The 21974-nt window shown below is 39.8% G+C and overlaps 3 protein-coding genes across 6 annotated transcripts; 1 reads left to right on the top strand and 2 right to left on the bottom strand.

The window, feature by feature from the left end:
- The first annotated feature begins 72 nt into the window (after positions 1–72).
- Positions 73–11500, top strand: mtch2 (mitochondrial carrier homolog 2). Its single transcript, XM_029144806.3, has 13 exons — positions 73–229; positions 5789–5873; positions 6498–6604; positions 7065–7091; positions 8717–8773; positions 9212–9269; positions 9360–9411; positions 9503–9562; positions 9762–9855; positions 10113–10160; positions 10246–10313; positions 10395–10470; positions 10841–11500. The coding sequence occupies exons 1-13, from the start codon at positions 143–145 to the stop codon at positions 10925–10927; spliced, it is 906 nt and encodes a 301-aa protein (XP_029000639.1). The 5' UTR covers positions 73–142; the 3' UTR covers positions 10928–11500.
- A 231-nt stretch (positions 11501–11731) lies between these two features.
- On the bottom strand, positions 11732–13769 carry znf414 (zinc finger protein 414). Its single transcript, XM_029144804.3, has 5 exons — positions 13611–13769; positions 13358–13465; positions 13009–13114; positions 12435–12931; positions 11732–12176 (listed from the first exon to the last, which is right to left on the bottom strand). The coding sequence occupies exons 1-5, from the start codon at positions 13657–13659 to the stop codon at positions 12025–12027; spliced, it is 912 nt and encodes a 303-aa protein (XP_029000637.1). The 5' UTR covers positions 13660–13769; the 3' UTR covers positions 11732–12024.
- Positions 13770–15210: 1441 nt separating this feature from the next.
- On the bottom strand, positions 15211–21708 carry ankdd1a (ankyrin repeat and death domain containing 1A). 4 transcript variants are annotated; one of them, XM_029145129.3, is made up of 15 exons: positions 21531–21708; positions 20942–21045; positions 20121–20219; positions 19746–19844; positions 19560–19664; positions 19319–19417; positions 18796–18894; positions 18436–18534; positions 18253–18351; positions 17779–17877; positions 17587–17685; positions 17340–17435; positions 17067–17265; positions 16469–16596; positions 15211–16329 (listed from the first exon to the last, which is right to left on the bottom strand). In XM_029145129.3, the coding sequence occupies exons 1-15, from the start codon at positions 21562–21564 to the stop codon at positions 16162–16164; spliced, it is 1626 nt and encodes a 541-aa protein (XP_029000962.1). In that variant the 5' UTR covers positions 21565–21708; the 3' UTR covers positions 15211–16161. The 4 variants fall into 4 exon arrangements, with proteins under 4 accessions (XP_029000962.1, XP_029000964.1, XP_029000963.1 ...); XM_029145131.3 differs by having other exon boundaries at positions 16465–16596; positions 21531–21707; XM_029145130.3 differs by lacking the exon at positions 18436–18534.
- Between the last annotated feature and the right edge of the window lie 266 nt (positions 21709–21974).

Genomic DNA, 21974 nt, shown 5'->3' with positions numbered 1-21974 from the left:
GGCGGGAAAAAATTCCTGTCACGTATGAAGCCTCCTTGTCAAGTAGCGAACACTAGGTGGCGCCAACGTTATAATCTGCCATCTGCCCTTTGGACGCAAGAAAAAAGGAGAAGCACTTCCTGTCTTCCCTGTTTCTTCAAAAATGGCGGACACGTGTGGTCAAGTGTTGCTGGGCTCAGGGCTCACAGTCCTCTCCCACCCTTTGATGTACATCAAAGTTCTGATCCAAGTAAGTGCACATGCAGGCGCTGTTTAGACGATGCTGGTTTGGGAACTGCTGTCATTTAGCTTTTTGCTAAGTCCACCCTTCACTAGCTCATAGCCAGCGGTGGCTGCCAAACTGCGTTGGAATAAACACAGCTTAACGTTGCTTTCGTTTGCAATAAATACCTGTTGCGTTTAGACATTAACAAAGACATTTCGTGAATACGTGTCTTAAACTCTTTATTTCAGCCAACTTATAATTCACATAGAAGCAACGCTCTGCAGTCACATCAACTAAATTATAGCATCGTCTACTGTCCGTATGACCTTCTGTTTCCAAAATGCTCTAGTAAGCGGAAGTGGTTCGTCCCTTTATTTTTTACCACTACTTGGTTAATTTGTGCACATTATACGCGGACATGTTCCCATCATAATAGGTATATAGCAATAAAGACGTTCTCTATTGCCCGCGGTATGTTGCTGTATGTTTACTTGCTGGAGATAAGGGCTAACTGTCAACGTCAGTTACTTAAAGCCAACATCAGCTGTCACACCCTTCTCGCGCAGTGTTTTTGATTTTTATTTTTTTTAAACAATTTTGATGAAGTGGTAAAGATATTTTTAGTCATCTTTCCTGGAAGTCCCACTCGCAGCGGCTTTGCTGACCTGTTTCACGGTGAAAGGTCAGGGGCGAGCTAACACTGCGGTCAAGTGAGCCGTCGTTTGTTCATCCGTCGTTCAGCCAGCCGCGCTTCAGAAACGTCTTGCGCCCGTATTACGCGCTTTACAGCAGAGAACAAAACACGCTCGTCGCGACTTCCTCTTTTCATAGCGACACGTCTGGTCTGTTCAAAATATTGAAAAATACGAAACAAAATATTGCATATATAGAAAAACTGTCGCCTAATGAAGATCTGTATACTTTTACTGTAAAATTAAGCATTTATTATTATTTAAAACTACCATGTCATACTGTGAAACTTTTATAATTAATAACTTGACTTTGGTGCATAGTTCCAGGCCCAGACCACTTTCCCCTTGTTCTACTAGAGGTGTACTATTACCCCACAAAGATTTGTGTATTTTTACTGTATAGTTTTGGATTTATTAGTATTCAAAACTACCAGTTCATACTGTAATACAGTCAACTTTGATCATTAATAACTTGACTTTGGTGCATAGTTCCAGGCTCAGACCACTTTCCCCTTGTTCTACTAGAAGTGTACTATCACCACACAAAGATTCATGTATTTTTACTGTATAGTTTATGATTTATTAGTATTCAAATCTACCATGTCATACTGTAACTGTATGGGCCATATAGTCAACTTTAATCGTTAATAACTAGACTTTGGTGCATAGTTCCAGGCCCAGACCACTTTCCCCTTGTTCTACTAGATGTGTACTATCATCACACAAAGATTCGTGTATTTTTACTGTATAGTTTATGATTTATTAGTACTTGAAAGTACTATGTCATACTGTAATACAGTCAACTTTGATCATTAATAACTTGACTTTGGTGCATAGTTCCAGGCCCAGACCACTTTCCCCTTGTTCTACTAGATGTGTACTATCATCACACAAAGATTCGTGTATTTTTACTGTATAGTTTATGATTTATTAGTACTTGAAAGTACTATGTCATACTGTAATACAGTCAACTTTGATCATTAATAACTTGACTTTGGTGCATAGTTCCAGGCTCAGACCACTTTCCCCTTGTTCTACTAGATGTGTACTATTACACCACAAAGATCTGTATATTTTTACTGTATAGTTTATGATTTATTAGTACTTGAAAGTACTATGTCATACTGTAACTGTATGGGCCGTATAGTCAACTTTAATCGTTAATAACTAGACTTTGGTGCATAGTTCCAGGCCCAGACCACTTTCCCCTTGTTCTACTAGAGGTGTACTATTACCCCACAAAGATTTGTGTATTTTTACTGTATAGTTTATGATTTATTAGTACTTGAAAGTACTATGTCATACTGTAATACAGTCAACTTTGATAATCAATAACTTGACTTTGGTGCATAGTTCCAGGCCCAGACCACTTTCCCCTTGTTCTACTAGATGTGTACTATCACCCCACAAAAATTCATGTATTTTTACTGTATAGTTTATGATTTATTAGTACTTGAAAGTACTATGTCATACTGTAATACAGTCAACTTTGATAATCAATAACTTGACTTTGGTGCATAGTTCCAGGCCCAGACCACTTTCCCCTTGTTCTACTAGATGTGTACTATCACCCCACAAAGATTCGTGTATTTTTACTGTATAGTTTATGATTTATTAGTATTCAAAACTACCATGTCATACTGTAACTGTATGGGCCGTATAGTCAACTTTAATCGTTAATAACTAGACTTTGGTGCATAGTTCCAGGCTCAGACCACTTTCCCCTTGTTCTACTAGATGTGTACTATCATCACACAAAGATTCATGTATTTTTACTGTATAGTTTATGATTTATTAGTACTTGAAAGTACTATGTCATACTGTAATACAGTCAACTTTGATAATCAATAACTTGACTTTGGTGCATAGTTCCAGGCTCAGACCACATTCCCCCTGATCTACTAGAGATGTACTATCACCACACAAAGATCTGTGTACTTTTACTGTATAGTTTAGGATTTTAGTAGTACCATGTTATGCCGAAATATGGCCCTTACAGTCAAGCATAAAACCAATAAGTACTGCACTACAAACAGTGTAGTGTGTAACTTTCTTTTTTATTGTTTTAAGTCTGTATTGTGAAGAGAGAATAATTGCATTAATTGTAATCCTGAATATTTGGTTATATACATTTTGTATTTACATTTTAGTGTTCAAAACTAGATATTACAATGTGTAAGAACAGAGACGGCAATAACTTTGATAAAACAAACTCCAGACATGGGAAATGGTTTAATGAGAACAAATAACGATTTCAGTATCCATCCATTTTCAACCGCTTTTTCTTGGGGCGGGTCGCGGGGGCAACAGTCTAAGCAAACTCCAAAATTCCCTCTCTCCGGACACTTCCTCCAGTTCAGCCCAGCCCAGGACCTGTTTGCCTTGGGAGACCCTACCAGGGGCATTTAGCCCCCAACAACATAGCTCCCGGGGTCATTCAGGCACACAAACTCCTCCACCACGTTAATGTATGTTTCACACATAAATATTCAGTTTTTGACTGTTCCATGACTTTATATTAAACATTAAACATTTAGTTTCAATATTAAAAGTCACACTTTGGAGTCCTAACAGATGGTAATAAAAGGATTTAATGTGTGTGTGCTTAGCCTCACTCAGTTTTTTTATGAAAAGTGACATAATCTGGGCCTGGCATTATGCACTAAAGTCAAGTTATTCATCATCATAGTTGAATATAAGGCCCATAGAGTATTACAGTATGACCTGGAAGTTTTGAATACTAATAAATCCAAAACTATACAGTAAAAATACACGAATCTTTGTGGGGTAATAGTACACCTCTAGTAGAACAAGGGGAAAGTGGTCTGGGCCTGGAACTATGCACCTAAGTCTAGTTATTAACGATTAAAGTTGACTATACGGCCCATACAGTTACAGTATGACATGGTAGTTTTGAATACTAATAAATCCAAAACTATACAGTAAAAATACACGAATCTTTGTGGGGTGATAGTACACATCTAGTAGAACAAGGGGAAAGTGGTCTGGGCCTGGAACTATGCACCAAAGTCAAGTTATTAACGATTAAAGTTGACTATACGGCCCATACAGTTACAGTATGACATAGTACTTTCAAGTACTAATAAATCATAAACTATACAGTAAAAATATACAGATCTTTGTGGGGTAATAGTACACATCTAGTAGAACAAGGGGAAAGTGGTCTGAGCCTGGAACTATGCACCAAAGTCAAGTTATTAATGATCAAAGTTGACTGTATTACAGTATGACATAGTACTTTCAAGTACTGCTAAATCCTAAACTATACAGTAAAAATACATGAATTTTTGTGGGGTAATAGTACACATCTAGTAGAACAAGGGGAAAGTGGTCTGGGCCTGGAACTATGCACCAAAGTCAAGTTATTAATGATCAAAGTTGACTGTATTACAGTATGACATAGTACTTTCAAGTACTAATAAATCATAAACTATACAGTAAAAATACATGAATTTTTGTGGGGTGATAGTACACATCTAGTAGAACAAGGGGAAAGTGGTCTGGGCCTGGAACTATGCACCAAAGTCAAGTTATTAATGATCAAAGTTGACTGTATTACAGTATGACATAGTACTTTCAAGTACTAATAAATCATAAACTATACAGTAAAAATACACGAATCTTTGTGTGATGATAGTACACATCTAGTAGAACAAGGGGAAAGTGGTCTGGGCCTGGAACTATGCACCAAAGTCTAGTTATTAACGATTAAAGTTGACTATACGGCCCATACAGTTACAGTATGACATGGTAGATTTGAATACTAATAAATCATAAACTATACAGTAAAAATACATGAATCTTTGTGTGGTGATAGTACACTTCTAGTAGAACAAGGGGAAAGTGGTCTGAGCCTGGAACTATGCACCAAAGTCAAGTTATTAATGATCAAAGTTGACTGTATTACAGTATGAACTGGTAGTTTTGAATACTAATAAATCCAAAACTATACAGTAAAAATACACAAATCTTTGTGGGGTAATAGTACACCTCTAGTAGAACAAGGGGAAAGTGGTCTGAGCCTGGAACTATGCACCAAAGTTAAGTTATTAATTATAAAAGTTTCACAGTATGACATGGTAGTTTTAAATAATAATAAATGCTTAATTTTACAGTAAAAGTATACAGATCTTCATTAGGCGACAGTTTTTCTATATATGCAATATTTTGTTTCGTATTTTTCAATATTTTGAACAGACCAGACGTGTCGCTATGAAAAGAGGAAGTCGCGACGAGCGTGTTTTGTTCTCTGCTGTAAAGCGCGTAATACGGGCGCAAGACGTTTCTGAAGCGCGGCTGGCTGAACGACGGATGAACGAACGACGGCTCACTTGACCGCAGTGAGCTAACGTGTCTGGTCGCTAACACGGTGGCTTCTCGTAGTTACGTTACTTTCATTGCGGCTGATTCTCTAAGCTTATGCTCGTCGTGTTATTATCTTGGCTTAACGTCTAAGGACAATGCTGTGTCATTCATAAATATTATGCGAGCACGGAGCTCGAGCTGTTTATTGACCGGGATAGCGGTGCCCTTTAGCCTACTAAAGTAGCTAACACTAGCCGTTGCCAACAAGCTGAAGTCAGTGTTAATTTACCAATCCTCGTCTAGCTTTAGCGCTAACGTGCTCTAACGAACATAACCCCTGCGTCCAAAGATTAAACACTAAACGAGCGGCATACGTCTAAGCATTTGTATGAAGTAAAATATTTGAACTGACAGCGTGTCCATGAGACTGAGGCGATAATAGCAACAAGTTGACTTGCAGGAAATGTGGGCGAGCCACAGTTTGATAAGATAACGGAAGGTGCAGTCAGCGCGTGGCGCGTTCACGTGCTGTAGCTGATCACTCGCCGTTGTTTTGTCTCGATAGGTGGGTCACGAGCCTCTGCCTCCCACTCTGGGCAGGAACCTGTTTGGCAGACAGGTCTACCAGCTGCCCGGACTGTTTGCTTATGGTGAGTCTTTTTCCCCCCTTTTATACAGACGTTATATGCACGCTCTATTGTCTATATTCCTCAGGCTCAATAATATATAATAGATAGTAATTACTTTTATACCAAGTTTTTGTTGTTTACACACACTCCCCATTTAAGCGGTTGAACCTGTCATGCACATACTGTACCGTCATCCTGAAATTATTCATAGCCTTGCAAATTGTTGTTACGGGGTGACTTCTATTGAACCAGCACTTTCCCGTGGCCAGAAATGACACATACTTTTCTCAAAAGATAAGACGATGTACAAGAGCCGTCATTGTTGGAAAATTTTGAAGCTCATTGCCAAAGATAAATGGGCAGAAATACCAGTGGAAACAGGAAAGGTTTGATTGCTGTAATAGCCAATAAAGACTTATCTATTGATTATTGAGAAGGTACGAATAATGTAGAAAATGCCTTTTTGTTCAAGTGTAACTTAAAGATAAGTAGTATTTTTTTTTCTAAAATGATGCCTCTTGTACATCATCATGTTAAGAAACACAGAAATTCAACATGGCTATGCTGACTTTGTATTTTAAAGTGTACCACTTTAGGTTTTTTTTTTTTTTTAAATTTCTGTTGTATGTTTCATGTATGTTTCAGCAAAACATATTGTCAAAATAGATGGAAAAGTGGGTCTGTTCAAAGGACTTGTCCCTCGCCTCTGTGCCGGCACCATCGGGACTGTTGTGCACAGCAGAGTTGTACAAGTATGTTGACTTATGCAGTGTTTTTTGTGTGTTTATTGTCCTAAAATAATTTCCTTAAACACTGTAAAGCCAAGTTTTGTTGTGCATTCTGAAGAGGGCATGGAGTACTGCTTCCTTGTTGTTAATGTGATGGTATAAATATTGTACAGCTTTGTTTATATTATCTATTAATAATGCCTGGCAAGTCTCTAATAGCTTGGATCATCGATTGATATAAAACAGAGACCCAAACCAAAGTGCTGAATTTTTCCCACCTAAAAGCTGGGCTGATCAGCATTCCTCTTGTATTTCATAAGAAAGTTATATTCCAATATTTGTACAATATTTAATGGCTAATGAAATTCCACCTGTTGCCAGTATAGGAGATATGGTTGTACTGTACACGGATGAAGCTGGAGTCTTACGTGGTGTACTACTTCAGTAGTGTATAATCCTATTGTCAAAATCTACTTTCTTACAGAAATGTCAGGAAAAAGACGTACCTCAGGTAAGAGGTGTTTTCTGTTTTGATTTGAATATTTGTCACTGTTTAGATAAGAGACATAATTCATTCTTTGATTCTGTTTGTAAAGTGACTGACTACAATGTTAGGCTCAAGGCCAGTCCACATAAAAGTGAAAAAATGTTTTTGATCTCTCTATTTTGGTAAAAGTAATATTTGAGCATTCTTGGCGAGTTCTAATCTTCTGCAGATCACATACTTATTTATTCCTGAGTTCCAGCACAGTGTTGTCTTTTTGTTTTGGCCCCAGTCTATGAATGAATTACCTGCTGAGTTAAGACTGACACACTTTTTCCTTTAGCCCTTCTGAGGGAATAATGTGCTGAAAGAGAGGAAAAAAGAAAACATACTTTTTATGAGGACAACTGTGACTTACTTACTATCCTGACTCATCAAACACGCAGTATTTTTTTCCATTTAATGGTGTCCACAGTCTGAAAGACTGGGCCCTGAAAACTTACATCTGAAGTCGATCACTAACTCCTGTTAGTTAGGTGTTTGGGATATTTAATCACACCAGATTTCCTCATTGCCACAAAGTCAGTAAGAATCACGATTAATATTAGGGCCTTTAAATTATTTACTAACAGAGAAGCCACAGATCTGGTACCAGCTTCAGATCTGTTCCCAACTACGCTGTTTGTTAAAATAAATGGACCATGCATGTGTCCAATCAATGGCTCCAATTACATTAGGTAAATGCTTGCTACATATTGCACTTTAATATTTGCCTGATCAGCCATTGCATGGGACCTTGATATACAGATGATTGCCTCCCACACAGCCCCTGTGGGTCAGCAGCTGGATGTGAGCTGGCTGTGCAGCTTCTCTCTGTGTCGTGATCCAAGAACAGGACCTAACAGATCCTCTAACAGGACTTGAACCGTTGTTATAGACCTGTCTTTCGTGTCGTTTTTATATCCTCTCATAATTGCAGCCACGTATCTGTATTAAATGTTTCGCGCTTTTTTTTTTTTAAACTAATAGTTTTCACGTGATTAAAAGTTTCCCCAATGGACCAATAGCTGTAGAAGTACTTAAGCAAACCAGGCAGCTACCATAGATCTGTGCACATTTTTACAGTCATGTAGTTATTGATACATTTGAACGTTTGGTAGAAGTACTTATGCCATGTTTTTGTATGTAAGTAGCCTTTGTACATGAGGCCCCTGCTGACTATCCCATTTCATGGTCAGAAATGTTTCAATCCTCTCCACACATCATGGATTTTCTTCTGTTCCATGTGCTTCTCTAGCTTCTTTCTGTAGCTGTCCTTGCACACTGAACATGCATTTCAGTTCCCGCGGAACATTGTTTAGCTCCTCTCTGTCCCCGGCGAGGAAAGCTCTCTTCTTCTCAGACGTTTATGTAGTCAATGATACAGTGTGCAAGATTGTCCATGTCCTCCCCATGTGGGCTGCAGGGAATGTCCCAGTTTGTGGTGTCACAATGGTCCATAATGTTCTGTTGTCCAGAACTTCACTACCCTGACCTGTGGTGACTAACAGTTGGTTCAGCTCAGACTACGACCTTCTGTTGCGTACCCTTTTCTGTAACATGGCATTGTCTATGTTCAAAGAAGAACATAAAATGGTCTGTCTGTCATGCAGGTAGTGGGTTGTCAGCAAAAGGCAACAGAAGGCTCTCTACAGCATGTCGTTAATGAGGTAAGAAATGTTTGCTATGTAAAAATATTTGCTGCCCACAACACAAACAAATAGACACAATTCTGGTGAGAATATCATGATTGCATTTAAATAGAGCCTTTATCAAATGCTTGGTTTGTATCATAATTGAAAACATGCGATATTTTTCCAATACCAAATACAATCTTACATAAACTCATTGTATTCACAATAGAACATGTACTATTCCAGAAGTTCCAGAAGGCTCTTCAGTGTAGAGAACATGGTGCCTATGGTTTCTAAGTTATGTTAACTGTATTGCTGTAATTTTCTGGTCCCAAAAGACAGTTTAAAATGAAATGTTCTATGTTCAGTTGAGTTTGTATATTAGCTTTTACTTTGGTAAAACAATAAAGGTGGAAAAGCATACATGCATCATGACGTGTAGTGTAATACACAAGTCTTCTCGTTTCTCCACAGACGACCAAAGAGATGATAGCTCGTTCATGTGCCACCATCGTCACACATCCTTTTCATGGTGAGTCATCAGTTATTGCAGCTGATTTGATCTTTGATTTTCCTATGGCAGCATATTCAATATTTTTCCCACACCCTTTTTTCCCCCTAGTGATTACCTTGCGGTGTATGGTGCAGTTTATTGGCAGAGAAACAAAATACAGGTAAGGTTTAACTGATTCAAACAGATTTCAATGGAGCAGACCCTCTGGAAAGCATAATGTTATGAAACCCAAACTTTTCTTGTGTTTTCAGTGGGGTGTTTGACTCCATTGTCACGGTCTACAGAGAAGATGGTATACTGGGCTTCTTTGCGTAAGTGTGTCTGTCTTTTGTGCGATTTATTACATTTTTTGCTTGGTGAATAGTTTAGGTACCAAAATCACAGTTCCCACTAACTCCCTGTTTAAAATTTATATCTGTAAATGTTAAAGTTTTAACTTGTGGTATTTTTTACAGCCCTGTGATGTCATACACAAGATTGATGTTTTGATCGTAATTCTTTTTTTTCCAGTGGTTTGATTCCTCGTCTCCTTGGTGATGTCTTTTCCCTGTGGATTTGTAATCTGCTTGCACACCTCATCAATACATACGCCATTGATGACTCGGTATGCCACATTTCAGACAGCACTCTGTCCATTTAAGGATTCTGTGTCTCAGATTCTGGGTAAAATCTGGTAAAATGTAAAATTTTTATTTAATGTACAAATGTAGTTGCTGACTGCAAATATATGCTGCATATGAGCGAAGTGGCTGGATGTGGTTTAATATGGCAATTTAATAAATTGGTAAATGACAGGTCTAACTAAGGGTTTGCACAGATTGTCCAGACTGACACATTGTTTTTCTGTGCCTCTCTTTACAGATGAGTCATACAGGAGAAATTAAGAACTGCTCTCAGGCTGTGACAGGGGTATGTGTTAAATCTCAGCTATACATCAAGTGCCTATTTGTAGCTTAATGTTAGATCATGCTTCTAATCTTCCTCATCTCTTCAGTTCTTTGCCAGTATGCTTACCTACCCTTTTGTCTTGGTGTCAAACCTCATGGCAGTCAATAACTGTGGGTAAGTTGGCTGGTTACTTTACTCTACTTCTATTGTACTATATGTTTCATCAATGACAACCATATTCTGACTGTCCCCCAGGCTTGCTGGAGGCCTGCCTCCCTATGCATCAGTATACCCCACCTGGATGGACTGCTGGAGTCACCTAAGCAGAGAGGTAAACACATTGTATTGTAAAACTACATGCGTCTACAACACAGCTTTGTGCCTTATTTATAAGAACCAAAGATAGGATTTTTGTCAGTTCACTTGAAAATAGATGGTCATCTAGGATACTGTCTATAATAGGGCTCTTTGACAAGTAGTATGTGATACTATTACTTTAAAAAAAGAATATTAAGAAAAGCTTTGCAATATAAATAAAGATCTTTAAGCATCAACGCAAATATCCAGTCTCTAGTATTAGTGTAGTCTGGTCATGTTGTCTGAGATATACAACTATATTTAAGATGATCCTGGTTTCTACTGAAAATGAGATCTGGTTCTGTTATCAGCCCCCATTCAATGCTTGTCTGTCTCCTTTACAGGGCAACATGAGCAGAGGCAACAGTTTATTTTTCCGGAAGCTCCCAGCAGGAAAAATGTACGCAGTTGACCAGAAGAGGTTTTTTTAAAGGCTGTGGAGAACTGAGCTGAACATAACTATGGTAACATTATGAAAATCATTGCCTGATCTTGGGGTTGGACAGTTGGCTTTGATTTCAGAAGGTTTTGATTGACACTGTCCAGATAATACTGCAGAGACTTTGTGATTCTTCCTGTTAAACTCACGTGTGCAAAAATTAATCTGGATGCTTCATGCTGTCAACAACCTATGTGCACAACGTTATGACAGTGCAAGTGCCCCCTCCCCTCCATGTTTTTAATATAGATTTACTGTTGACAATGACCCCCCCCTCCCCAATTTCAGCCCGTCATTGATGGAATGAATTTCAGTCTGCATGTGGTAATGTTTAATTTACACGTTAACGACCAAATGGGACCTTGTATGTGGTTTTGTCTTGATGTATTAATAATGGTAAAGCTCACTGATGGGCTGGTGCACAATGCTAATGACAAGACAGAGGCACTGGTTGCTCTCCAGGAGCATGTGTGGAATTACAGAGGCATGGAAGGGAGATTGAGCTGTCCAAAGTCTCTGGTACTCTGATCAAAACTGACTGAAATAAAAACAGCTTTTTTGACCACTTGTTAGTGTTTGATGCAGAATTGTGAAATTGTGCAAAAGCTATCAGAAAAGAACCCTGAATAAATAGTATGATGTTAGGAAAAGGTTCCAAGGTATATATCTCCTCCCCACATGCAGTCACATACAGCCCATTAATCTGAACCAAAAACAAATGCTGTGCCACAACTAATTATGTTTTTGGGGTACTGAATTTCCTGCTGCAGGAACTACAGACAACAGTAAAACAGCATTTACTTTTTCAACACTTTACTATTATTAACCCCGAACAGTTTGTGGATTCACAGCCTCTTGTACCAGACAGTCACATTAAAAGGACACTAAACCTATAACAAACTACATTGTAACAGTAGTATTTGAAGTCATGTGAAACTGAAAGCAATATACACAAAGCATTTTGTGGAAATAAATATTACTAATACATAGATTGAGTCAGTGTTATACACAGAATCAAGTTTATAATGCTCATCTTGAATAACAAAAAAAAAACGTGTTTTTATTATACATCAACTTGACAAGACAACGTCAGTTGTTTGTGTCCTCTGCAGCTTTGTTACCACTGTGTTGACTGATGTGTTGGGTCATTTCCTTGCGGTTGGTTGCAGTTTGGCCACACTGCACACATGTGTAGCGTCCTTTAGTGTGTTCCCAAAGAATTCGCCTGCTGTGAGTCATACCTAATGCATGAAGAGAGAGATTCCCATGTTGATAATTGAACAGTGTTCAGCATTAAAAAGAAAAAAAAGATCAAAGAAACTCACAATAACAATGTGGTGTTTTAAAGTCTATGTTTGCTAATACTTGCCATGGCTGACATGGACTAACGTGATACCGTATGGACTAAGTATTTTCCCTACTGAGTTGACACCTTTACAGTTTCTGCCTTTTCTGATGTCTGGTTACAAGCTATGTGCTTATCATGAGGTGAGTCTAACCTTGATTCCTCTTCCAGACTGCTGAGGACCCAGAGGGAGAAAGAGGAGCAGATACTGGAGAAGGGTGAACAGGCTCAGGGTGCTGATTATATGAATCAGTGACGTCACTAGTTGATGTTGGCGCAGCCAGGCTTAGAGAGGGAGGCACAGTAGAGACGCCGTTCTTGAGGGAGGGCTGTGGAACTGAAAGTTGCTGAGGAGCAGCGGTATCAGCGTGTGACAACAAGGGGGTACTGATGGAAGGCAGCGCAGAGCCTGGATGAAAAACAGCAGAGTTAGAGCCATCTGCGTTTGCAATCTGGGATGATGACTGAGCGTCCAAACGAGATGAATCTTGGCCCATAGCTGTGGGGGTCAGGTTTGGGTTGGGGACAGAAGCAGGCTGCGTGTGTGTTGGTTCTGTGGACTTAGGCTTTCCACGAGAAACCTTGGAGCAGGTGTGCAAGTGAGTAAGGAGTCCACGGTAAGAACGCAGCTTTGTTCGACAGCTCTCACACCTGAAGAAAGAAAGATCTTAAACATTAAGGTATCAGTGCAGAGACTCAAATATAAACCTCAGAAAATCAGAACTCACAGGAAGTAAATGTTGGGTTTGTGATGATGCCTCATGTGCTCCATTAGTTTCTGAATGTTGGGGAAGGAACCTCTGCAGCCAACAGTGGAGCAAAGCATCACTTTTCCTGAACACAGAACATGCAGTGATGAACAGCCCTCAATCATGAAATCATAAGTAAGACAAAAGACCAGAAAAAAATGAAATGTTCAGTGTTTACATACACACACTAATTGAACACCAGGTAACGGTACTATTGCATAAAGGCTATACAAACTTCAGGTGAAAACTACTCTGGGGGTGCTCCGGTCCTGTATTCTGGGACTAGAGAAACGGACCAGGCTTGGTGTAAGGATCCAGACGAGCTTACCTGGAATAGACTGGGCTGGGATTTCATGGTCTTTAATGTGGCTTTCCAGAGCACTCGTGTCTGTGTACACCCTCTTACAACCGTGTAGGGGACATTGAGTCTTGTTTCCTGAAACGAACAGTTTCTTTTGTTTGGTTACAGTGATCGTAAGCAATGTTAGCTACATAGACACAATGCTAACTGGCTAGCACTGCACGGTGACATTAACGGCTTTTTCGTTTATCTACAACATTTAAACTAAAGTACTACAAACCTCCGTTTCCGTTTTCATTTTCATATATTACTGCGCTGCCTGTAGCCATAAATCACACACCCAAAACACAATGGGTTTGAACAACAAATAAAACTGGCTACAAGATCCACAGAGCTGAGGTCACTTCCTCCTTCTGCTTCTTCTTGTTTTTATTGGAGGTTTACGTGCACATTACGTTTACATTGCGTGCTCACTAGCGCCACCTTCTGGGCTGGTTTGTGGAATGGCAGATAAAAGATTGGAAATGGAAAAAAACTGTATTTTTCGGTTTAACCCCGTCTCCTCAAGAAAACAAAACATTGCCTACTTCTACTATTTCCCAACCCATTGTCAATAAAACTTGTAATTCAACCTGTGTTGTCTGTGCATTAAAAAATACAGTCTTTCTTTGTTGCCTGTATAATGAACAATATAAACCACATGCTCCAGTGTTTCATTCTCTCCACATTCACACTGTCCTATTTCATGTTTTCCCATCACTTGCAGTATGTCCAAATCTTATTCTGCCCCAAATGTCATCCTTAATTCTATTTCCACTACACCCAATTATTTCCTCCTGCCTTCATTTTAATGCTGTAATAAAATCTACCCCTAGTTCCTTTGTCCCAATCATCCTGCCATTTCTTCATTTAACTTAACTCAACTCTTACTTCTGAGCTTTACTATACTTAACATTCAAGTCAAAATATTTTTTCCTGTTGCTTTCTATGCATAAGTATCAGCAGTTTAATTTCCCTGTGCCCTCTTTATGAGCTGGCACCTAAATAAACTGAACTACTCTATCTAATTTCCCGTAAATGCTATTTATTACTATCTCTTGCTTTACATTTGCTATCATATTTTAATACTAATTAAGGAGCTACTTGAAGGTTTGATCCACCTGTTTCCTGCAATGACCATGGAGGTATCCTTGAATAAGGCACTATTGGTATCATTTCATTATTGACAATTTCTATGCTATTAATTTTTTGTCTATGATCCACCTGTGGAGATGAAACTGGTGTCGTTTTCATCGCTCCACTGCAAATAACAAATGCCTGTACCATAATTTGTGCTTTTATCTTATCATCTAGTTACATCCCCTCCTGCTTCTTCTTCATTTTACTGGCGGTTGGCAAACAATTTGGTGGTGCATCACTGCCACCTTGTTGTAGTACGTATGTATTGCTTCTCTTAAAAAAAGTATACCTTGAATTTGATTATAACTTTGTGAATGGTAGATTTTACAAAGCTTTATTTATTTATTTATTTATTTATTTATTTATTTATTTATTTATTTATTTATTTATTTATTTATTTATTTATTTATTTATTTATTTATTTATTTACGAACCACATTCCAACAAATTCCTGTGAAACTACAAACATGGTAGTGTGTTCATGCTGACATCAGTGTCCAATCAGTTAAACGAAACAATTCTTTTCTTTTGTTCGTTTTTACATGGATTTGTAGGAGAAGACTATAGGCACTTGTTCTTAAGTTGGCATATTTATTCATACTCATACTCATTATTCATACTAATGACTTCGTATTAATATGTTTAAAATATAAACAAGATTAAAACAACACTCTGAACATGCAGAACACATAAACCAGTAGTGATCATTTAAAATATGTATTTATGAGATAAAGTACAGTATATGCAGTGTATTGGTACAACATAATACACTGTACCATTTCTCCATAATCCACACACATTTCATGTGGACAAAAACATCAAGTTGAATCCATGCCTTAACTTTGTGACAGTTAAATTTGTGACATCAACAGCTGAGCATGCACAAATATACCTCCTCATTTGATGTGGAGGGTGGTTTTAAACAGATTGGTTTCCTTATGTTTCTCATGGAGAAGCGTCTGTCATCAAACTGACGAATAACTGTGTTAGACTCTAAAAGTACAATACTTCATTAAGGCCACTAAACCAGAGCACAACAGTTCATAAACCAGAGATGCTGGTAGGTTTAATTTTGAATGCCCATATGTGGTTGTTGATTGATTCCCTCACAGATATCTACAGTGCAGTTCAGATGTGAAAGTGCTGAACCAAGTTTATTCATATAGCACCATTTTAAATCAAACACAACAAAGTGAACAAAGTCCTACACGCATCAGCAGGCATGTTAATATCAGTCATCTGTGGAGAACACTTGACCAACTTAAAATATACAATACAATATTTATAACTAATGAAGATAATGACTAATAGCTGAAGGACTGTGCAGTGTGCAGGGAGTGGGATGGCTGGAGCAAAATGGACTATCTTTGCCTCTCTTCCTTGCACTAATTTTTTTGCATATTGCATATATATATATATATATATATATATATATATATATATATATATATATATATATATATATATATATATATATATATATATATATATATATATATAGTACAGCTCTCAATTGTACAAGATGTTATGTTAGCACAAATACACCAGTACATCACAATATAAGTGTTGGCAGCTGGTGTTTTCTAATGCATCAGTAATGAAAATCGGTCATTTATATCCACCTTTGTCACAACTTAATGCTTTGTGAACAATCACAGTTCATTGTGAATGTGTAAACAGATCACACCCACGTATGACTCTGATGTGAACCGAACCCTTGGTTTTTCTTGTGTTGCCGTCATCCTCACTCCGTGCGGATCACATTGCAGAGCACATCTTGGGAGAGCTGGTCTCTGCGTTGGCCTTCTGCCGGATACACTCTGGAAATAAATGTGAGGAAACACACTGTCAGGCAGCATCATTTACTGTAGGAAACAGAGCAGAACAAATACAGCACAAATGCAGTCTTGTGTTTCGACAGATAACTGACTCATATCACTGACGGGACGGATCACCTGCCAAATCTGTGCGTGAGATCTCCACCAGCCCCTCATACAGGCCTTTGATTGGGTTCTCCCCCACAGTCGCCACTCCATGGAGCCAGATCAACAGCATGCGGTGGCCGTGCTCTTTGTAGCTTTTCATACCTGCACGTTTCATTCAGAATTATGTCAGTGACGATTCACGGGCATCCAGGTTGCCTGAAATGAGCTGTCAGACAGTTCTTTGCTCTTTATCCCAGACACATTTGACAAAAATGTCTCGTGCAATAAGCCACCGTGTCTTAATGTTCTACTCCTTCAGAGACGGATGTGTTTGAGGCACAAATATACAAACAGCAATTAAAGCACACACCCAGTGTCACAGGAATATTTAACAATTTCCAGGTTTTCTTCATAAATTGGTGATGACATATTGTGATCGTTGTTCACCAAAGTCCCAGACATCAACAATAGTTCTAATCCGATGAAACACAAGCGCTCATTATCTTTAACAGGAGGAAAGGCTTGCACCACATTGATATTTATTTGAAATCTGGTGAAACTCCCTGATGGATGCACCAGTGGGGTGATAGTGACTATAGTGCGGGTCTGATTTGTGCTTAAGCACTGCTCACCCGTCCACTGTTGTTCTATGGCTCGTATATGCGCATCACTGAAGTCCCAGTGTTGTGCCAGGATTTTCCACTCCCCACGGCAAAGATGCTTTGTGGCCAGGCTCCACAGGACAGAGCGGATGTGCTGCGTCTCTGGTTGGCGGTCCTGCTTGAAGCTCAGAGGTCTGACCCAGGAATCCTGCCCACCATCCATGTGATCCTGAAGCCAAAACGAGAGCAGTTATTATTCTCAAGTTTTACATTATACAACAATACCTTCACTTAGAAACTCACCTTCTCCCATTTATAAAATCGATCTGCTTTGATGATCATATCAACCAGAATCACATGGTTTCCTCTGGCCGCCACCTCCACACACGTTTTACCCTGCTGTATATATAATACAGTCAGTAACAATGTTGGGATCACAGCTTCCATCACATTTTCTCTGATCTGTCACTCTTTGTGCGCAGGCTTTAAGTTGAGCAGATGTTGAGTAGCATCCGTGCAGCCCTGCACTGTGTTTGGTTTTGTGTGGTACCTTATCTGTCAGATTGAGGTTAACACCAGATATCAGCATCATCTCAGCCAGGTCCTGCCAGCCATGCTCCGCTGCTATGTGCAAAGCTGTCTGCTTTCTCTGCGAGCCACAGCGAACAAGTCTGTTGTGTAACGTTACTCTGTCGTTTCTCGCACATTTCAACCACATAAGGAAGCGCAGGTGAAGACTCACTTTATCGGTGATGTTCAGATCGCAGTCGGCGTTGACAAGCTGCCGGACCACCTCAGTGTGATTGTTGAACACAGATAAGTGGAGCGCTGTGTTGTGTTGCTGTTTGAAACCAAAAGACAGAAGTAGGACGTGTGTTTAATGTAGAGGCCTCTGACATATTTAGCTTTATTTGCACCAAAGAAAATAGCAGAGATTCATTGTCAACTTTATTATTCATGTTCATGAGATTCATGAGACAATGATGCACCCCCAATGCACCAGAGGTGTTTGATCTGTCACATTTAGAGTCCCCTGTGTATTTATGTTTTTTTATAAAATAAGTGTGATGTAAAGCAGTAACAGTAACACATTTGCATCTATTTTTCAAAGCAATACCATAATAATGCAGCTCCTGAAGCTGAACATAGTTTTACAGGTTTTTATTATAGTGGTGTGGTTGAACAGGAAACCAAGCACCTTACAGACATTACTTACACTGTCTACTGCGTTGATGCTGATTCCTGCGTCAAGGAGCAAGGAGACCGTCCTGTCGAAGCCGCGCTGGGCCGCGTAATGAAGAGCGGTCACCTGCTTCTGCAGAGCAGTGGAAACGTTTTAACATCTGCTCGCCGTTCGCCGTTTGCTGCAAATTACGGTTTTATCGTGAACAAGCCATACGTTCGTCTGCGCATTGACATTACAGCCAGAGTCTAGCAGCTGTTTGACACACTCACAGTGACCTCCATCGGCCGCCAGGTGCAACGCTGTGAGACCTTCCTGAAGAACAGCAGACGCAGGCGAGACATTGAAATCAAAGGAAACGTTTCCCACAGAATCAGATTAAAAACGCAGCGCTCACACAAACACCCGAACTAAAACTAAATGAGTTGTGTGCTTGATATGAAGCGTGCACTGTCAGCTTACACAGCTGCTTCTTTAAAATGAAAAGTCATTGTGTGGGAAAAGCAAACAGGCGGCAAAACGCGCTCCACACTTCCTCTAATTAAACACAAAGGAGGCCTGATCCAGTGCACTCACCCTGTTCACCTCATCCACCTCCACTCCAGTCTCCAGCAGCATCTGAAGGAGCTCCGTGAAGCCACGCTGCGCTGCCAGATGCGCGGCCGTGTTCTCATCCTGCGGTCCGGACAAAAGACACACATGACCCATGAAGAAGGCATAGCCAGTGTGATTGATACAGCAACACCTCACTTATAAACTGCATGCTGCCGTGTGCTTTAGTTAAACTGGAAAATGAGATTTGGAACCAGCTGTTTGTCGAAGCATTAGCCACACAAAGCAGCGGGTCCACGTGCTGCTCAGCAACTTTACACAGGGTTTAACTGTAGTTTAGGTGCCAGTTCACGGTGTTTGTGTTCTGTCTTACAACTCTGCAATGATGGATGTATTCTAGCTCCCAGTAGCTCAGCCAAGGCGCGGTGGCCATGGCAACCTAACAAAAACTCCAGTTTCATACTGTAGGAGTTTACACTTTGAAAAGACGTTTGTGTTTCATTTTTGTGACGCACACTGAAGTGTTTGCTTGCTTCTGTGTCACTACCTTGTCCTTCAAACCATGCGTGCAGCCCATTCCAATCAGAAACTCCACCACCTCAAAGTGTCCGTTTTCAGCAGCCAGATGAAGGGCCGTCTTCCCCGACTGCTCAGAGAAAGAAAGAGAAAATCAACTAGTTACGTTCTGTCCATAAAATATACTGCACTACACACACACACACACACACACACACACACACACACACACACACACACACACACACACACACAGACAGACACACACAGACCTTGTCAACTCTGTCCAGACAGATGTTTTCCAGGTCTTCCATGATGAATTCCAATACTGTGATGTGGCCTCGCTGGGCAGCGCAGTGCAGCATGCTGAGACCTTCCTACAGTAAAATACACACGCAACAGAAAACATGAGCCAACACATCATACACAAGTATGCAGAGTGCAGTGGCAGCTCCTACCTTGTTTTCAGAGTTGATCTTTGCTCCGTAGGACACCAGGATTTGCAGGATCTTTAGGTGGCCGAACCACGATGCCAACAGCAGAGCATTCATGCCAAACTGGGAAATCACACATTACATGAGAAGTTAGTCTGAGATGAGGTGTGATTTTATTATTAATAAAAACTTAAATTATGGAAGGTATTGGCCTTATCATTCACCTTTCTAATAAAGTTTCTGGTTAATATTTATTGATGGGTCGACCAAAGTATTATCTTATCTTATTTATTCAAAAACCTTTTAAAATAACCAATCTATTATATGATATAAGCAGAAATTTCTGAAAGAGTTACAATATCCATTTTTTTTATTGGGGAATGAAAGTTGTGTACGTACAACATCCCTCTCATCTACTTCAGTGTCATGGTCCAGTAGCAGACGTAGAGCCTGTTCATTCCCTGCTCCCGCTGCCCAGTGCAGCGCCGTCCTGTCTATCTACACACACACACACACACACACACACACACACACACACACACACACACACACACACACACACACACACACACACACACAGTAATCTTTACACTTTACAGTACATTCACACATAGACTTTCCCGTGGAGTCTGAGAAGTGGGATCGATGGGGTCTCTGGAGGCAGTGCTGGAAAGAGCTCCAACTGGGAAGGCCGGGTCCTCCCCACTGCCGTTCGGCCCACAAACAACAGTGAGTGACCTATTCTCCACCCAAAGGTGCAGGGAAAATGCCAACATGTGGCAGCTATGGAGTCCCATGATGGGGCATGGTGTGTCAAACCAGCCGATGTCTCTGTCCTTCTTATCATACAGTTCATAGGGAAGTTGTGAACTCATATTTTTCTATTACACTAATGATGACTTACTTTGACTAATTGTCTAACTGAGCATCAGTGACTGCACATAAGCAGTAATAGCCTCATGTTCAAGTACCACTGATATTTCTGGGAAAAAAGAAACAGACAAGTCAAGACAATAGCGTCTTGCCCCTGAGTTCCTGTTTCTGCACAAATCACTTGAAATAGATCCCTCCTCAAACTCAGGCTTTTGTGCAAACAATCTACCACTGCACATAGAGAGAACACAGAGCACTCCAAATGAAAGTGGCCTTAATTACCATTACTGCCTCTATTTCCTGGTGTGAAAAATAAAAAACAACATGAATGAAAGCAGTGACCTTACTTTATTTTTGGCCTTTACATCCACACCCTTCTTGATTAGTTCCTGCATTCTCCCTGTGTCGTTCCTTCTTGCGGCATCATGGAACTCTTTTTCTGACCACAGCACTGTCAGGAAACAATGTTTTCAAGTTCAGTATTGGTGCAGCAGGTAGAACACAGAGGGTAAAGTCATTGATTTGATGCTCTGGAACGCTTCCGCCAAATCCTGTCATCTACAGAGTGTTAAAACCAGTGGAATAGTCCTTTAATGTTTCCTGGTCCTTCACGCAGTTCCTTTATTGCTCCACTTAGCGTATCTTTCATGAAAACAGAAAACACACTTCAAACATGCAAATTATAAGAAACATATCAGTATTTCCTCACTCTTACGTAAATGATTCTATTACGGGTTTTACCTCAAGAGAAATAAATATTAATTAAGTATTGCTGGAAAAAACGCTTAGAAACATTATTCTTCAACTAACGCTACTGTCCGAGTATAAAAGACAAATTAAACGTCGTATAAAACTAAAGCATCAAATCTGACCGTACTATAGTATCTGACTGCTGCTGAAGGAGGTCGATGCTGCCTCATTCTGTACGTTACTTACAGACGTCGTCCTCCGACAGCAGGTCGTCCTCCATCTCTGCGGAACGTTAAAGGCGACTGCTGGCTCTCACCTGTGCCATCGTGGTTGAACGTTGGATGAAAGAAAGCTTGGACCCCGGACACAGCTGAAGCTGTCAAGCCTCTTCCCCTGAACGCATCTGTAGTCAAGCGACACGCAGTAACACGTAGAACGGCGACTTCCGGTCCGAAATTTCAAAATCAAGCGTTTGCAACTTTTATAGTTCCCGATGCTTTACAATGTAACTATTTTAAGCAATTTAAATTGGTCAACTATGCAGAGAAACTAAAGCTAAAACAAACAAACAAATAATAAAAAAAAATGATACTTGTGTTTTTTTTATGTTTTAGAATACTGACAAACAATTTGTACCCATATATAATCAAATAAACGTTTAACCTAAAATGTAGTTGATATGTAAGTATC

Source organism: Betta splendens, chromosome 3, assembly GCF_900634795.4.
Source record: "Betta splendens chromosome 3, fBetSpl5.4, whole genome shotgun sequence".
NCBI classification, from domain to species: domain Eukaryota; kingdom Metazoa; phylum Chordata; class Actinopteri; order Anabantiformes; family Osphronemidae; genus Betta; species Betta splendens.
This window is presented reverse-complemented; position numbering and strand designations above follow the sequence as displayed.

Excerpts from the sequence above, each read along its gene's own strand:
- mtch2 (XM_029144806.3), top strand. The coding sequence starts at position 143 with ATGGCGGACACGTGTGGTCAAGTGTTGCTGGGCTCAGGGCTCACAGTC. Across the intron at positions 10,161-10,245 it reads GCTCTCAGGCTGTGACAGGG|TTCTTTGCCAGTATGCTTAC; the intron begins GTATGTGTTAAA and ends TCATCTCTTCAG. Across the intron at positions 10,314-10,394 it reads ATGGCAGTCAATAACTGTGG|GCTTGCTGGAGGCCTGCCTC; the intron begins GTAAGTTGGCTG and ends ACTGTCCCCCAG.
- znf414 (XM_029144804.3), bottom strand. The coding sequence starts at position 13,659 with ATGGCTACAGGCAGCGCAGTAATATATGAAAATGAAAACGGAAACGGA. Across the intron at positions 13,466-13,610 it reads AAATGAAAACGGAAACGGAG|GAAACAAGACTCAATGTCCC; the intron begins GTTTGTAGTACT and ends TGTTCGTTTCAG. Across the intron at positions 13,115-13,357 it reads CCCAGCCCAGTCTATTCCAG|GAAAAGTGATGCTTTGCTCC; the intron begins GTAAGCTCGTCT and ends TTCTGTGTTCAG.
- ankdd1a (XM_029145129.3), bottom strand. The coding sequence starts at position 21,564 with ATGGAGGACGACCTGCTGTCGGAGGACGACGTCT. Across the intron at positions 19,845-20,120 it reads AAGTAGATGAGAGGGATGTT|TTTGGCATGAATGCTCTGCT; the intron begins GTACGTACACAA and ends GTGATTTCCCAG. Across the intron at positions 19,418-19,559 it reads GTCTGGACAGAGTTGACAAG|TCGGGGAAGACGGCCCTTCA; the intron begins GTCTGTGTGTGT and ends TTCTCTGAGCAG.